At 35.5% G+C, this 18865-nt stretch overlaps 1 protein-coding gene across 3 annotated transcripts in view; it reads left to right on the forward strand.

Annotated features, from left to right (window-relative positions):
• Nucleotides 1–18865, forward strand: part of CEP135 (centrosomal protein 135) — a 99182-nt gene that overhangs the window by 61557 nt on the left and 18760 nt on the right. For all 3 annotated transcript variants that reach the window (XM_027836642.1, XM_027836644.1, XM_027836643.1), the window contains exons 20-23: nt 7127–7295; nt 8262–8372; nt 10970–11155; nt 14058–14267. In XM_027836642.1, coding sequence (XP_027692443.1) covers nt 7127–7295; nt 8262–8372; nt 10970–11155; nt 14058–14267 — 676 coding nt within the window. The remainder of the gene's footprint in view (nt 1–7126; nt 7296–8261; nt 8373–10969; nt 11156–14057; nt 14268–18865) is intronic.

Here is an 18865-nt window from a genome sequence, read left to right on the forward strand (position 1 = left end):
TTATCACTTTCTGCATGTACTTCATTACCAAGTTCCTCAACTTTTTTTGTCCATAGTCTCACTTATTCTTTCTTCTTTCCTGCCACCACTGCTATAGTCTAGGACTTCATCCTTCTTAGATGAGTTGCTACAATAGCCACAAGGCTTTTTGCTTCTAGTTGTTCTTTCCCCTTATGTTTACACATTATCATCAGTTAAGTTTTCCTAAAATATTGTTTTCATCATGTTGCATGATAAAACTTAGAGTGCCTTCTTATTTCTGGTAGAATTAAATTCAAATCCTTTGTTCTTGTATTTAAGGCCATTCATAATATATAACATTCTGGAACAGCCTGCTCTAGGCAGACTAAGCTCTTTTTGCCCTTCACATAAAGCAGTGTTCTTTCTTACCTCTGAACCTCTTTGCTTCTGCTAATTCTATCAGTCGAATTCTTTCCCCCTTCATCTCTGTCAAAGATGTTTGTGTCATGAGCTTACCTGTTGCTGTATCTCTTTTTGGTTAGATTCTTTTTTGTTTGCTTGTTGGACTTTATGTTAGTGCTGGGCTTGTCTCACTTCTGGTGAGAATATCTGGGCCAAGTTTCTGTCTTCCTATTTCCTTCTGCTTTCAACAGCTCCAACTAGGGGCTTGCAAGCTTTCAGTGCTTCCAAAGTGGTGCTCTCCTGGCCTGAGTTCTTCAGGTTCCTACCCTAGGTATGGGTCTATCAGCTTGTTTCTAGTTAGAAGTTTTAACAGACTGGCTACTTGACTCAACTACTCTCGGCCTGCTGGAAAGTTCTCCAGGTTCAGAGAGTCTGAATCACCGGCTCCTCTTTGGTGGAGAACATTGCACTAATTAGGATCAGAGCCGCAGAGCTACCACTTGCTTCCAGAACTTGTTGTTTGCTCAGTACATAGCTAGGACTAATACTCAAAATCACTCCTCTCTGCCTGGATCAGTGACAGGACACTGGATGGTGGGTAACAGATCTGCCAGATGGTCCCCATTCCTGCACTCAGTTTGTTCAGGGTTTCCCTGGGATCTCTTTCTGGTATCTTGTCTCAACCTTCTCTCAGTTCCTGAGTGCTGGAGTGTTCCTTGCCATAGCTGCCATGTACTCTTAACAGGCCCTATCCCCAGTGTCTGCAGACCTCTGTCCATCTCCCTCAGTTGCCTTGATCTAGGAAAAATGACTTAATGTGACTTCTTGACTTTCCCAATCAGAACTCAAGTCTGGTGCATTCCCTGGATTTTTGTTAGGAAGTTGTAGGTAGACTCTAATGTTCCCTCTCATTCTGCCATCTTGACATTCAATATTTCTTAGCCTCACCAACTACTACTAATCTCTTCTTTCTCTGACACTTATTAAATCATCTCTCCCTTGACAGCTTTTGTGACTTTATTGTATCATTCTGTATCATTAAGTAGCTTCTTCCCCAAAGTATCTAGCTTCGTTCTCTTCAGGAAGAACTTTAAGTATTTTTTTATATTGTTTGGACAGTTGTCCGTTTCCATCCTTTATGCTCTGTGTAACATATTTTCATCTTCCAATATCCTACCTCGTGTCTCCTCTTCTCTGCCTCGTTCTCCCTGTCCCCTACATGAAGCTATACGTCAGTTGTTGTTTTTTTGTTTGTTTTATTTTTAAGGAACACATCATCTTACTTAACTTGGATTGTGGAGAGTCATTCTTTGAGACCCTCCTCCAGAAAAGAGGTCAGTCTACACTTGAAATAGTGATAATAGTCACTCGGTATGACAAGAAAACAAACATCACATTCTCAGTGCAAATCACTGTGTAAATTTCTCCCACTCTCCATATTCCGGTTGAGATATTTCAGTTTTGTTTTTTTAAACTTAAGGTATGCTTGTAATCTCTTAGTAATTTGACACCACATTCAACTTCCTTTCCTTAGTCTCAATAACTCTATAGACCTATTCAGCTTCCTCCCCCCCCATTTATCCTTAAACTTGTACCTCCTTTTTGTTTTATCAATTTGCCCACTCACCTAATCATTTGTTGGACCCTTGAATTGTTCCATTGACTTTTTCTAACTTACTTTGCCTTGTCTTGCCAACTACTTTCTCCTTTTCCTCTTGAAGTTCTACTTTCATCTTTAGGCTTTGCTCCCTAATGATCCTAGATGATTCTGATATCCTCTACTGTATTTAATCCCAAACTTCTTTCAGCAAAGTATTATCTGGACCTGGATATTAATTATTCTTTTTCAGATTTCCTCGGTTATTCTTCCCCAATTCACCATCTGACCTACTTTGCTAGTCTAACTCCCTCTAATTCACCCACATGACTTTCTTCTCTTTGTCTCGAGTCCTCTTTCTTCTCCCACTTCTTTTCCCCCAATCTTCTTCTACAGTAGCTGGAAATAGACTACAGTTCAATAAACACCTACTATGTGAAAGGCACTGTGTAGTTCTAATGCAGTATGGACTCAGAATGAATTAATAGCCAGGAAAGCTAATAGAATTCTATGTTGCAATAAAAGAGACACCAGATTTCAGGAAAAAAAAAGGAAGGTGATAGCCTCATTGCACCCTACTGTTTCTAGTCTACTGTGCTGTTACAATCATGAGTAAACTAGAGACAATGCTTTATGATCAGCTGAAGGAAACTGGGAATGTGTTAAGCCTTAAATGACTTAAAGGGGACATGATAACTGTCTTCAAGTATTTTAAGGGCTATCATGCCAAAGAATGATTAAATTGTTATGCTTAGCCCGAGAAAGCAGAGCTTGAAACACCAAGTAGAAGTTGTGAAGGGGCAGACTATCACTCAGTATAAGAAAATCTTAACAATTAGAGCTGTCCAGATAGCATGATTGACTTTAAAAGGTATTAATTCTCACTGGATGTCTTTTTAGCCTAGGCTAGATGAGCCCTTAGGGGCAGCTGTGGATAGAGCACTGAACCTGGAGTTAGGAGGAGCTGAGTTCAATTCTGGTCTCAGACACTTACTAACTGTGTGACCCTGGACAAGTCACTTTAACCCTTTTGCCTCAGTTGTCTCATCTGTAAAATTAGCTGGAGAAGGAAATGGCAAACCATTTTAGTATCTTTGTCAAGAGAACCCCAAAATGGGTCATGAAGAGTCAGATATGACTGAAAATGACTAAACAACAAGATGACCCCTTCTCACTGATTTGTAGAAAGGATTTCTTGTTCACATATGAGTTGAACTGGATTTGATCTGTAATGGGACTATCCTTTTCCTTGTTCTGGATACAATGCAATTTCGATTTTAATTAGTATTTTTTGGCTGCTAAGTTATAGTGTTGAGCTTGCAATCTAATTAAAACCTTCAGATACTATTTATACAAACTGTTGTGGAGCCAAGCTTCCCTTATCCTATTCTGAGTTAATTATTTGCATCTGATATAGATCTTTGCATCTATCATTGTTAAATGATAGATTGGGCTACTGTTTCCCTCCTTACAGATCTTTGAATTCTGACCACAGAGGCAGGATCATCTGGTATGATAACTATTCCTGCCTGCTTCATGTCCTCTGGAACTATGACAAGAATAGCCTATTTTTATTAAAAAAAAAATATATTTAAAAATCAAAGAGCCCAGGTCTAATGCCTCTGTCCCTCCACTAGAGGTCATCTTCTAGCTTATGTTGAATTGTTAATGACTGCTCTACCAAGATTCTTTCAGTTCTGAATCCTCCTAGTAGTACTGTAATATAGCCCCCTTTATTCCATGTTGTTTACAAAGTTTAATGAGAGACTTTGTAAAAATGGTTTGCTGAAATCTAGGTATAGTATGTCAGTGGCCTTCCTTTAATCTATCAGTCTGGTTACCTTGTCAAAAATGGGAAATGAGGTTAGTTTGGCATTACTAGGTCTTGATAAATATGCTGAAATTTAGTCATCACTGCTTCTCTTTTTAAATGCTCACATACCATCCATTTAATACTACTGTCTACAGTTTCACAAGTCATTTGTGTTATTTGCCAGCTTATGGTTTGCACTCTACCTTTTTTTTGGAAAGTGGAACAAGTTTTGCCTTTATCTTGTCCTGTGCACACCTCCCATTCTCCACAGCTTTTTTTAACACATAATTTATAGCTCAGCTATCATACTTGCTAATTCTTTTAGTACCCTGGAATACAGTATGCTTAGTCTGGGGTTGGTGACTTGAACTTACTGATGGGCAGTGATGTGCTCTCTATTACTATATCCTCAGTGACTTCAAGTTTTAACTCCCAGTTATACATTTTTTTTCCTGCCTTCCCAGTCCCAAGATCATCCTCTTTGGAAAGAAAAATAGAAGTTAAAGAAGAGATGATTTGTTTAATGTTCTGATTTAGGTCATTTGTTATAATCACCCGCTCTGCCCTCTTTAGTAGTTCTACCTTCTTTGTTCTTTTTTGCTCCAATGTAACTTTAAAAAAAAAAAAAGATCCTTTTATTGTTGGTAGCATTTATGGTCAGCTTCAACTGGTGCTTGGCTTTAGTGCTTTGCATCAAACTTTTTTGATTTCTTTTAAAATAAATTTTAATTGATATCTTTTGTTTTTACATCATTTAAAATTCCCCATGTTCTTTTCCTTTTCTGCTCTCCTGCCTCCCAGAGAGCTATCTTATATAATAATTTTTTTTAAAAGAGGGAAAAAATCAACAGAATCACTCAATTGAAAAAAAAAATCTAACAATATATACAGTACTTCACAGCTGGGGACCTCCACCTTAATTTCTTCTTACTTTACTGTTCTTTAGTACTGATCATTTGGGACATACTATTTAGAATTTAATTAAGTTATAAAAATTTGATTACATAATGTATTCTTTAAATGTTATTTGTTCTGTCTCCCTAACAAGATTGTTATTTTCTCAAGTACTAGAACCATATGTTAGATTTAATTTCCCTTTGTATTTGAATTCGTCTTCTCATACTACTCTTCTTTTACTCCCAGAAATTTGACTCCCCCTAGAAGACACTGCATCCTTGTCTACCATTTTCAATACTGAGTACACCTTCCCTCAAGAACTGCCTCAACTTCCCACCTCCAACCCAGACACACTGGGCCTAGAGGAAGAATAGGCATATTTCTGGTTTTCAACTACCAGTTTCAGCTACTGCCTCTGCCACCTTCACTGTACAACCTCTCCTTTGAGTTTTACTCTTTCCTATATTATACTACCAGATTCTTATAGCTATCTACCAGTCCCTGAAGTCATTCTCTCACCTTTTTCTTTTCTTTTTTTTAAGTAAGCTTTTATTGATATTTTCTGGTTCTTACATCACCGTAGCTATCCCAACTGTCTCTCTCCAGTGCCATCTCATATAACTAATAGATTTTTTTGAGAGGAAAAAAAAAATAAACTCTGCTGATCAATTCATTGAAAAAGTGCAAAAATGTGCAATGTGTAATGCCTATGGGCTTCCTCCCTTTACAAAAGGGTAGATTGGAGCTGTCTTCTCAGATTTTTTAGGCAAGTCCTGCTTAATTTTTATAATTTTGTTACATTTAGATTTTTTGGTGTGTAACTCTTTCCATTTACATTGTTGTGAACAATGTTATAAAGTTACTATGTATATTATTTTCTTGGCTCTGTTTATTTCCCTCCATCAGTTCATGTAGATCTTTTCCATGCTTCTCTATATTCATCACGCACATCATTTCTCATAGCACAATAACATTCCATTACATTCACATACCATAGTTTATTTAGCCGTTTTCCTATTGATGGGCATCTACTTTGTTTCCAATTCTTAGATATCATAAAAAATGCTACCATAAATATTTTGGAATATATGAAACTTTATTCTTATTGTTGACCTCCTTGGGGTATAAGCCCTGTAATGGAGTCTCTGGTTCAAAGGGTGTGGATATCATAGTCACTTTATTTGCATAATTCTAAATTGCATTCCAAAATGGTTGTACCGTTTCATAACTCCACCACCAATGTATTAGAGTGCCTAACCTTCTACAACCCCTTCAGCATTGACTGTTGTCATTTTTTGTTTTATTTTGCCAATTTTCAGGGTGTGAGATGAAACCTCGAGCTTGTTTTAATTTACATTTCTCTCATTATTAATGATTTGGAGCATTCTTTCATGTGGTTCTACTTTTTCTTTCAAAAATGTTTTATGTTTTGTTATTCTGAATTTGACAAACCCTAAAAACTTGAGCTTTTCAAATAAAAAAGGAGGAATAAGAAAGAGGATTACACATGACATTGCATTTCTCCATTATATATATTGTGCCTTTTTAAAAAATGTATAAAATAAATTCAGCGCTCTGGTTCAGTGCTGTTCCATCTGTCTGTATTTCCCATATCACCTTCTGGACAAATCCACCTAATGTCATTTAGCCATCTCAAACTCAACATATTCCAGATAGAAGCCATTATTTCCCCCCCCTAAACTTATTCTTCCTCCTCTAAACTCCCTTGTTTCTCTTGAAGACATTATCTTTCTAGTTACACAAGTTTGCAGATTTTGTGTCACCGTCAATTATATATTCTTGCTCATCTCTAATAGCCTCATTTGAAATAATATTTAAGGTTGTGTGTAGCAAATGAATATGATGGAGCTTGAGTTTGAGGGCCTGATAGGAGATGAAAAGTTTTGAAATGTCTTATGTAAAGAATACAGTAGGAAATGATTAATAATAGTACTGCTGTACATTTTTGACGGCCAAGCTGAGGTTAAATGGTATTTATTTCTAGTAGACAGAATTCACGTAGGTTGCTGCTTCTCTTTTTTTTTTTTTTTTGGGTGAGGCAATTGAGGTTAAATGACTTGCCCAGAGTCACACAACTAGTGAGTGTTATGTGTCTGAGGCCAGATTTGAACTCAGGTCCTCCTGACTCCAGGGCCAGTGCTCTATCCACTGCACCACCTAGCTGCCCCTAGGTTACTACTTCTCAAGCAGCATTCAGTGTAGCCTGGATCCAACAGGAGTAAAGATAGCAGATGGTCAAGATTACCCTAGGTTGGAGATTAACAGGGCTAGAATGATGGAACATTAAAGAGATTCATGGTTGGTGTTTAGTACATACACTAAACATTGATGTAACTATATAATCACTCTTCAAGTACTCATCAATATAAATCATAGTCATTGTTGCAAAATAAAGAAATTGTATTTAAGATTTTTTCAAATTGCTCACTTGATAGACAACTACAGGACTTACTAAATAGTCGAGAACGTGAGCTAGTCAGTCTCCAGCGCCAGCTTGATGAAACCCGAATAGAACTTGCTGAAGTAGGAAGAGCAAAGGAAATAGCTCTTAAGGAAAATAGAAGATTACAGGACGATTTGGCAACAATGACAAGAGAAAACCAGGTATGATAGTGCTTCACAATAAGTTTAGGTTTTAGCTTATAAAATTTAATAGTTTTACGTGAGATTTAAAAATGTAGGATGAACCCTTTTTTACATCCTCATATTTAATAATAATTTTGATTTTTCTATAATGTTCATTTTTAAGACAATAGAAACTGTGTTTTAGATTTATTGCTCTAGCACATTACTGTGGTTCAAAGAACTCCTTGTTGTGCTGTAGCAGCAGTTGTCCAACTCTATTGGGCTGGGTGCCAGGGAACCCTAATGTAGGGAGCATGATGTTCCCTGCTTTAGAAATACCCAGATACATAAGGACTACATTCCCTATGGTAAGTTTTCTTATCTAGAAAAATCAGACTTTATTCCCAAGTTATATATAGATAATAATTCTTTTATACATGTTAAATGCAAAATTTCAGTTATTTGGATAATTAAAAGTTAATTACTCTGTAAAACTAAAGTAGTAAGGAATGCAAATTTGATTAGGTTAGTTTGACAAATATACCACTTGATAAAGAATTGTACACTGAATAATGTTAATAATCTTAATAATTGCTCACATCTATGTAAACAATGTATGGTTTGAAAACTGCTTTCCTCATTCCAATTGTTTGAAGTAGATAGTAAAGCACTGTTCTGTATTTCATGTGTGAAAACTGAGGCATAGAGAGGTTTTTTTAAGTGCCTTGGGAGGGAACCAATTCTGTGGTTCCTACTATGTGCTACTATGTGTATTCATCAAAGTGTTCAGCATAATATTATAAGTATGCTTTAGGTATTCAACAGTAGGTATTTTAATATGTTTTTCTAAACCAAGAATTAATCAGGTGATACATGTGAAATTAGCCATTAGGAATTAATTAGCCCACTCCTTCCTGTTTCTTCTTCAAATCAGAAGAGCTATAAAAATGCAAAAATTTTCAGTGTTCTAATTCTTTTATTACTTTAATGCTTTCAATTTGAAAGGCTGTTTCATTGGAATTGGAACAAGCAGTTCATGAAAAAGAAGAAATGAAGAACAGAGTTCATAATTATATAACAGAAGTTTCCAGATGCGAAAGCCTCATGGCTGCTAAGGTGAAGAGATTTCTTTTTATTTGCTTCTCCTGTCTTCCCTATTATACTTTAACATTCTTGTCAGTATTTGGTGTACTGTATTCTTTTTTACTTCCCAAGGATCACATATAATACTCTATATCAAAAACATACTCAAATTATTAATTGATTTTCTTTTTCTGATATGAATCTGTGTGTTTCCATTTCAAACCACTTTTTTAAAAAAGCATACAATATACTCCACACATTTCAAAACAGTCTATTTTTTTCTCTATGCATCTCTGCTTACAATTGTTATAGAGTTAATTTGTCCTTTTTAGGAATCTCTAGATTTGCAGTAATTTTTTATACTGGTTGATATTTTCTTTGATTTACTTACCTCTCCAGCTTTAGTTCCTGAATTGAGGCTTTGTGCTATGATCAAACTTCTCCCTGCCCCTCCACTGCCCCCCCATTATGCTTTTGAATGGGGTGTTTGATATTTACCCTTAGTCACTCCTGCTGGGATTCCTTCCCCTCCCTCCCCATTTTTGAGTTTCAGAGCCATGTTCTTTGGGGTCTCAAGACAGTGACAAGGGACCTCAAAGCTTTGGGATACCTCGGTCTGAGGTTGACTTCCATATTTTCTTCCTCAGTGGTTTACAACCCTGAAGCTTTCTGGAGGGATTCCTCTGCTTTGTTCAGCTAGCCTGCAGGCTCCATGTATCGCTAGCGCTTCCCTGGTAGAGCAGGGATCTGCTGGAAATGTTTGGCTATGCTGACACTGGCATTATGGGGGCGCCCTTTCCTGCAGGCTAACTTTTTATATGGTTCTAGGGTAGAAAAACATTTAATGTAGTTTCCCATTTGATTTCTTGATCATTATTTTAGAGTAGTTAGTGAGAGATTGGGGCAGTCTGCCTCCATTAAGGTAACCATCTGGACTGGAAGCCAGTAATATTCCATCTCATTTATATACCATAACTTGTTTATCCATTCCCCAATTTATGGGCACCTCCTTAGATTCTTTGCCACTTCAAAGAGAGCATTAATATATTTGCACATCCTTAGTTATAGTTTGTTTTGCTTTAAGACTGATCCCTCCCTTAATTATCCCCTTGCTCTTTACCTCCTATTTCCCTATTAAGTGAAATATATTTCTGAACCCAAAACTGTGTGTGTGTGTGTGTTTGTGTGTTCTTCCTTCCTTTGACCAGCTCAGATGAGAGTAAGGTTGAAGTGTTAGCCACTCTCCCCACTGCTTCTTCCTTATTTACATAGATATCTATTTGTACACCCTGAGAAGGGGCGATAGTTTTTCCTACCCTTCCTTTCCTTCCCATCCAATGTATTTCTCTACTCCTCTTTTCTTAAGATCATCAAGAAATTGTAGAACTCCTCCACGGCTTTGTCTAATTGGATTCTCTCATTGACCCCTGATGATGATAGGGTTCAGAGGGGATACATGTTTCATCTCTCCATGTTTGAATGTAGGTAGTTTGTGTCCTTTATCACTGTTTATTCATGTTTAATTTTTTATGTTGCTCTTTACCCCTGTATTTGAACTTCATAGTTTCTCTAAAGTTCTAGTCTTTTTATCAAGAATGCTTGGAAGTCATCTATTTCATTAAAGGTCAGTTTTTCCCCTGCATCATTATACTCGGTTTTGCTAGGTAAGTTATTCTTGGCTCGGCTTAGATTCTTAAAATCTAGCCAATGCCTCACTGACTCTCAGATTCCTCAAGAGTCTGGCAAATATGGCAGATCTTTAATAAACCTTGTCTTTGAAAAAAAAAATGAAGGAAGTTATTCCATATCCTTTGCCTTCTGGAATATCGTATTCCACGTTCTCTGCTTCTTTATAGTGGTGGCTGCAAAATTGTATGAGATTATGACTATGACTCTTTCATACTTGAACTCTTTCTGGCTGCTTACAGTATTTTTTCCTTTGACCTGGAACCTCTGGATTTTGGCTGTATTGTTCCTGGGGGTTTTCATTTTGGGGTTTCTTTCTGGAAGTGACCAGTGAATTCTGTTTCCACTTTACCCTCTGGCCCAGAGGTATAATTATTACTCCTTTATCATCTCTACCTCCCTACCTAAATAACTTTCTTCAAGATGGCGCTCAAGCATCACCCAAGCTAAAGCCTTTCCTGATCCCACCAAGCACTAGTACCATCCCTCACTACTGAGTGTTTTATAACCTGATGCTTATGTAGTATTTATTCTGCATATATGTTTCTTTATTTTTCATTTGCATAGATGTTGGGTGCCATTCTCCACTTCTCACTTCACACCCCCAGAAAAAAATGAAAGAGCAGATACTATTTGATTTTTGTCTTTACCTGGCACTGTTCCTGGCACATAACAAGCGTTTAATTAATGCTTGTTAATTGATTTTGAGAGAAAGATATTGCTCTCTTAAATACTTCTGTCTATAGTCACACCCATACTCTAATTGAGTACCTCTTTCAGCACATCGCCACTTGCTTTGGATCTTTTCTCTTTTTTAAGTGGGAGGGGTAAATGGAGGGGACAGTTATATCCTTGCCTTTCCAGTGTGTATCAGGTGTCTTTTTTACATTTAATACTCCCAAAAGTGATAATTGCTAATTAATATATTATTGTATTTCAACTAGGAGCAAGAAAATCAAGATTTATTAGATAAATTCCAAATGCTCCATAGTCGAGCTGAAGACTTACAGATAAAGGCGCATCATGCTGAAGGAGAAAGTAGCTCAATACGACTTGAGCTCCTCTCAGTTGATACAGATAGGAGACATCTTCGAGAGAGGGTAGACCTTTTAGAAAAAGAAATTCAAGAGGTAATAAACAAACACAGATCCATTATTCAGTGTTGGGTCATGGTTTAAAAATTAGTTTTTGAATGCAGCCCCTACTATGTTTAAGTGAATTTGTTTTATTAAATGACTTAGTTATAGGTATTGATAAAAAATCTAATTCTTTTGAGGCATTTTGACTTAAAATCCTTTGTTTCTTTTTTTATTAGGAAATAATTTCACTTTTTAAATACAGATTTTTTTTTTTCCCTTGTTAATTTAATTACAAGCTTTTATTTGGCCCGCCTTTTGCTGGGCTGTTGTAGAACTAAGTAAATTCTTATAGTTTTTCTGGAGGTCATAATTTGTCATTTCAAATGTTATTCTTTAACTGCTTATTGACGTAGTTCGTGCTATGTACATTGAATATCTTCTTTATGGCAGTACCACCCATTCTGAGTGGACACAGTGTTAAGCTCTCACCCAATCCAGAGGTAAGAGGGATCCTGGATTCTTCCATTTGTCAAACTGAATATTTGAATATTGATGATGATGATGATGATGATGATGATGATGATAATGATAACCAGCATTTTTATATAGTGCCTGCTATGTGCCAGGCACTATGCTAAGTGCTTTACAAGTATTATCTTATTTACTTTTCACAACAATCCCACAAGGCATAGGTGCTTTTGACAATTGAGAATACTGAGGCAAACAACAATTAAGTAACTTGCCAAGGTCACATAACTTGTAATGTCTGAAGCTAGATTTGAACCTGAGTCTTTCTGACTCTATACCTGGTACTCTATCCATTATGAGCCATAGCTGCCTCTAGTTAAAAAATATAGCAGCAACTGTAGATGTGATAAGGATTGAGTACTGTAAAATAATTTTCTATCCAGTACAAAAGAATTTTAAAGATCATTTTGTCCAACCCCCACTTTTTATATCTGAAGAAAATGAAACACAGAATAGGTAAATAAAGTTTATCTAGCAGCACCAGGAATAGGGGAAAAGCCTAGGTCCTTGGCTTTTGTCAGAACTATTAGCTTTAGGAAAGCTCTGAGACTTTGTTGATAATATAAGCCAGGATATTCCTTATTTACATTCCTTATTAATATTCCTTATTGACCGCATTTGGCATTCTTTTGAACAGTAAGTGCTGCACCTTCATGGTAGTCCCTATCCAGATGTATAATATCAGCAACCATTTAAACAAATGAATTTTCTTTCAGATTTTCATAATTTTAACTGTGTGAATTATTTTTGTATAATAAGTAGCAAAGTTACACATATATAAATGTATGTTTTATATATATACGTTATATAGTACTGTGTACATATGTATATATTTGTATGTGTTCTATTGTATATATATGTATATATATACAATTATACATTATATACAATTAGCATTGTGTGTATTTTTAGGATTTTGTGCTTTAGCAAAGTTTTTCTAATATACACCAGGCCTAATGAAAACATAGATCCTAGATTCTCAGAATCCCAAAGTTGGAAAGGACCACAGGTTCTGAAATTTAGATACTGATGAAAGATAAAGAAATACTATGGTGAATTAATCTAGAAATTATTTTATACTCTAAATAGAATTTTGTGAATTTTCAGAAGCAAAATGTCACTGATTATCTCTAAATTTTTACCTATTGATGAAATAAAATAATATTTAATTAGAGTAGTTCTTTTCATACTTGGATTTTCTCATGGTTATTCCTGTAAATTTTGTTTCTTTTTTTTTTTAAATAAACAGCATTTCTGTGACATGAATTCTTATTATTCAGGACATTATTTTTTTATGTAAAACTCAAACATTTACTTATTAAAATCCCAGATATCTATTAAATTGTTAAGGTAGAGTGTTAGAATGATTAATTTGCTTCGATGAACTCAAATGTTCTACATTTTTATTCTAATAATCTCATTTTTAAATTTTTTTTTCTAATTCAAAAATAAAAATTAAAAACAGCAGAAAGCCCTTTGTGTAATAAATATTGCAAAACACATCTGTTTTTTTTTTTAAGTCAAATATAATAGCCAGTGCCCCAGACTCTGTTCTCTTTACTCAGAATCAAGCTTTTGAGATCAGCAGAATACCTGAAGGAAAAGAGAGAAGCTTTTACCAGCCAGTCAAGAATTATTTCTAGTTTCAGACAGTCAGTCAAAACCTTTTCACATTCCTAAAATGACCTACCTAAAGCACCAAGGCATTGGAAAGCTCCTTGGGGAGTTGAAGGTACCCAGAGGGCAAGAAAAGGGAGGTGCTGAAAGAGCTGGTACAACCTAGTTGCGCATAGTAGGTATTTCATAAGTGTTTAATTGAATTCTTATGTTGTATTAAAATTTAGAACATCTTTCTTGTTTACCATATTTCTATGCATTAGTCACAATGATGGGAGATTTATAAAATGAATACCATATTATTAATAGTAGTAATGATAATTCACTTTGTAGTGCTTTACTACTTACAAAGGACTTTTATCACAATAGCCTTGTAAGGTAGGTAATATAAATATCATTGTCCCTCCTAAATATCAGAGGAAACTGATCATAAGACTGGTTAAATAACTTAACCTTAGTTTGGGAGACAGTAAATATTAGAACTAGGAATTCAGCCCAGAGCCTTTGACTGCAAGTCAAATTTATATTTTAATATAATATACTGCCTCCTTCCATGAAACAGCTTTTTACTCTTTGAAGTTTTCACCGTAATTTCATTCTTAATTCACCTTTATTTTATTAAAGGATTCACAAAAAGACATTAAAAAACTTTTCAACAGAATTTAAGTGATTCTGTTGCTGGATAATTGACATGTGCAGCATTTAGGAATGTATGTATTATGTAAAGCAACATACACCACAGAAATTCAAAGTCTTTATGTCGTTATTGATTTTGTAAGTTTTCATTTCTACTAATTCTTTTTCACAGCACATAAATGCTCACCATGCTTATGAAACTCAAATATCCTCAATGACAAAAGCCTTGTCTAGATTGGAGGAAAAACTCAGATGTGAACATGATGAAAAAGCATCAATTTTAACTGACTTGTCATCTCTGAGAGAACTTTGCATTAAACTTGATTCAGGCAAAGAATTCATTGCTCGGCAGTTGGCCTCCAAAAACATGGAGTATGAGAGGGTAAGAAACAAAATATAAATTTTCTGAGTCATTTTATTTTAGCATTTTCTCTAACTTAATCTTTATACTTTAAAGACCATTGCTTAAACTTGTTTTCCTACTAATATTTGGTTGTAAATGAAATATGAGCAAAACCCTTTTAAAAATGCAATAATCTGAGGTGCTCTTTGAGGTTGTCCGTTTCTGCAGCAGGTGATTCCCCGTGTCTAGTAGCATGCCTGCCTCACTGCTGCCCCATAGATTTTTGCTGTCATCAGAGCCCAGTGTGTATGCCCCTCCTTCACAGAGCCTTTCCTGAGCTCCCTCAGCTCCAGGTATTAGTACACTCTCCTTGAAATACAGCTTCATGTTTTCTTGTCTCATTACCTTTTTGTTGTCTTCCTAGTAGAGTGTAGGCTTCTTAATGGAAAGAACTATTTCATTTTTGTCTTTATTTCCACAGTGATGGGCCCAGTACTTTGCAAGTCTTTCTTTTGGTCCAACCCTATTCATTACTGTAGGGATGTTCTGGTAATGAAACTCCCTGTATCAATGCAGATTCTCAGCTCTTCAGCATCTTTTAGTCTGAAGGAGTACCAAGGGCACTGCCTTGTCTAGATCTCTCAGACAGTGGCCTTGAGCCAAGGTTGTCCCAACACCAAGTCCAAATCTCGATGTTATCACACCAGGCAGCCCTCTGTCTTATGTGTGGTCACTGATTAATGAATGTTCATTGAATTACGTTTTGGGGGCTGCATTTGTGGAGCAGAATAGTCACTTATACACAGTATAGAATAGGAGAGTAACATCCTTATTTTTTCTCTTTAAAAGTAATACTTGAATAGGGGAGGGGACAGTGGTTCCTGATACAAAATTCTTTAAGACTTTTTGTTACCCTTACTTAACCAGAAAGTGAAATTAAAAGGTTTCTTAAGGATTCTGCTAAGTTGAAGTTTTAATTTAAGACCTATTATATGCCATAGAGTATATTTTTAATGGGGCTTCATGTGGCAATGTCTCTGTTTTCATGTATTAGGAAACTAGGTCATCAGCTTTGGTTCACAGATTCTGTTTTTGTAGGCTGACAGCAACATTCCAGAATTTCATTGTTGATACTATTATCTTCCCATTTAATGCTCAAATGTATCTCTTACAAGTAAAACTACTCAAGAAATGAGATGAGTCCTATAGCCATAAAGATTCATCATGTGGTAGAATTTTAGACCTGGAAGGTACCTTAGAGATATATAAATATAACCCCCTTGTTTCAGAGTTGGGGAAACTGAGAAATAGCAGCTAATTGGCTTGCCCAAGATCACATATTAAAATGGAGGACTTTCAACTAGGAGTCTGGTCTATAGAAGGTAAAACACTAGTATTGATTATGAATAACATGGATGATTAAAATTACCATGAAATCATGAATTCTTATTTTTCTAGTACATTGACTAAATTTCCTAGTAAGTGTATGTGATGTTACCATATTCCCCTTATCATGTGCTTTAATAGAATACTTAATTTTGATTATGTAGTGAACTTTTATGATCAACTGTCCTATCAAAAAATATAGTAGTATCTTTGGAGGAACAGTAAAACTGATTTTGCTAACTCTTTGCTTTACACTCTTGAGTACAGCTTCCATTTAAGTAACACTTCCTTATGTCTTCAGAAGAATCTTGTAAATCTTGAACTTACTCACCAGAACAAAAGGGGGAGGAGGGATTTCCATATGATACAGGAGAACACAAAAAAGATCATTGTCACAAATCCCCACTTCATACTGCTTCTTTGGGGGAAAAAAAGCACAGAATAATTCCAAGAGTTGATTTCAAACTCCTCATGCTTATCTTTGCTTCCTTCTAAACTTCCTTCTGTTCCCTTCTGTGTGTTAAAAAAAAAAATGTTTCAATGGGCCTCTTTCCTTTGGAATCACTACTGGTAATTGTTTTCTCCCATTAGAAACTGGGAAAAAGTAAATAAAACAATCTCATGACAAATAAACATAATTAAACCAAACTTATCTACACAGTTGGCCACATCCAGAAATTTTCGCCTCTTTGTGCCCCTTGAGTTCATCAGTTCTCACTCAGGACGTGGGTAACATGCTTCATCAAAAGTTCTGGTCATTGCTTTGATCAGATTTTCTTCAGTCTTTCAAAGTTGTTTTTCTTTAGTATTGCTGTCCTGGTATAAATTAGTCTCCTAGTTTGGTTTACTTCACTTCCCATGAATTCATACGTCCCAGGATTTTCTGATATTGTCTCTTTAGTCTTTTCCTATGGTGTAATAATATTTCATTGTATTTATGCACCACAATTTGTCCATCCATTCCTCAGTTGATGGGCACCCCTTTATATTCTAGTTCTTTGTTTTGTTTTACTCTCTTTAAATACCACCCTCAGGATCAGGAAGTTTGTTTTACTTGAGGCTATTCCCTCAGAATTAAGCTCTCAACTATCCCCTTTATTTTTTTTTTATTTTACTGTCTTTTGCATTTCTTTGTATCCCACACTCTTAGAACATTGCCTGACACATAGTAGACACTTAATAGATATTTATTGACTAATCTTAAAAGTCTTACATTTCAGCTAAGTAGAAGGATGATTTCTTTTTTTTTCATTTAAAAGTATTTTTATTAATTAATTTATTTTTAGCTTTCAATACACTGCCACAAGATTTTGAGTTCCAAATTTTCTCCCCATCTCTCCCCTCTACCCACCCCAAGACAGCATACGTTCTGATTACCCCTTCCCCTAATCTTCCCTCCTGTCTATCACACCCCCCCTTCACTTATCCTCTTCTCCTTCTATTTTCCTGTAGAGCAAGATAGATTTCTGTACCCCATTGCCTGCGTATCTTATTTCCCAGTTGCATGTAAAAAGAGTTTTTAACATTCGTTTTTAAAATTCTGAGTTCCAAATTTTCTCTCTTCCTCCCTCCCTACTCACTCTCATTGAAAAGGCAAGCAACTCGATATAGGTTATACATGTGTAGTCATGCAAAACACTTCCATAATAGTCATGCTGTGAAAGACTAACTACATTTCCCTCCATCCTATCCTGACCCCCATTTATTCTGTTCTCTTCTTTGATCCTGTACCTCCTCAAAAGTGTTTGCTTCTGATTATCCCCCTTCCCCAATCTGCCCTCCTTTCTATCATCCCCACTTCTCTTATCCCCTTCCCCCTTACTTTCCTGTTGGGTAAATAGATTTCCATACCCAATTGAGTGTGTATGTTATTCCCTCCTTAAGCCAAATCCTGTGAGAGTAAGGTTCACTCGTTCCCTCTCACCTCCCCCCCATTCCCCTTCACTTGTCTCTTTAACATGAGATAATTTACCCCATTCTACCTCTCTCTTTCTCCTTCTCCCAGTACATTCCTACCTTTTTATGCTTCTCTTGAGTCTTGTATTTGAAAGTGAAATTTTCTATTTACCTCTGGTCTTTTCATCAGATATGCTTGAAAGTCCTCTATCTCATTGAATGTCCATTTTTCCCCCGAAGGGTTACACTCAATTTTGCTGGGTAAATGATTCTTGGTTTTAATCCTAGCTTCTTTGACCTCCAGAATATTATATTGATTACTTCATTGAAAAATTGCCTGTTCATATGCTTTGACCCTTTATCAATTGGGGAATGATTCATATTCTTATAAATTTGACAAAGTTCTCTGTGGATTTGAGGTACGAGACCTTTATCTGAGAAATTGTCTATAAATTTTTCCCCAGTTTTTTGCTTTCCTTCTTATCTTGACTACATTGGTTTTATTTGTACAAAACTTTTTTTAATTTAATGTAATCGAAATTATCCATTTTACATTTTGCAATGCTCTCTCTTATTTATTCGTAAATTCTTCTCCTGTCCCTAAGTCTGATGGTAATGTGGTCCATGTTCTTCTAGTTTTCTTATGATATTTCCCCTTATATCTATGTCATCTATCCATTTTTGACCTTATCTTGGTAAGTTGTGTAAGATATTGATCTATACCTAATTTTTGCCAGACTGCTTTCCAGTTTTCCTAGGAATTTTTTTTTCCAAATAATGTATTCTTGTCTCAAAAGCTTAAATCTTTACATTTGTCAAATACAAAGTTACTATAATCATTTACTACTATGTATTGTGTGTCTACCCTATTCTACTGATCCACTTTTCTGTTCCTTAGCCAGTAACGGATAGTTTTGAAAATTATTGCCTTATAATATAGTTTAAGATCCGGTACTGCTAAACCTCCTTCCTCTATATTTTTTTTTTCATTAATTCCTTTGATATTCTTGACCTTTTATTCTTCCAAATTAATTTTTTTATTATTTTTTCTAGTCCAATAAAATAATTTTTGGTAGTTTAATTGGGATGGCGTTGAATAAGTGGATTAGTTTAGGTAGAATTGTCATTTTTATTACATTGGCTCTGCCTACCTATGAACAATTAATATTTTTCCACTTATTTGAATCTGACTTTATTTGTATAAAAAGTGTTTATAATTATGTTCATGTACTTCCTGGGTTTATCTTGGCAGGTATACTCCCAGGTACTTTATACACTACAATTATTTTAAATGGGTATCTCTTACTGTTTCTTCTTGCAGGGTTTTGTTGGTGATATATAGAAATGCTGATGAT

Source organism: Vombatus ursinus, unplaced genomic scaffold (assembly GCF_900497805.2).
Source record: "Vombatus ursinus unplaced genomic scaffold, bare-nosed wombat genome assembly UNPS02014818.1, whole genome shotgun sequence".
In the NCBI taxonomy this organism is placed as follows: domain Eukaryota; kingdom Metazoa; phylum Chordata; class Mammalia; order Diprotodontia; family Vombatidae; genus Vombatus; species Vombatus ursinus.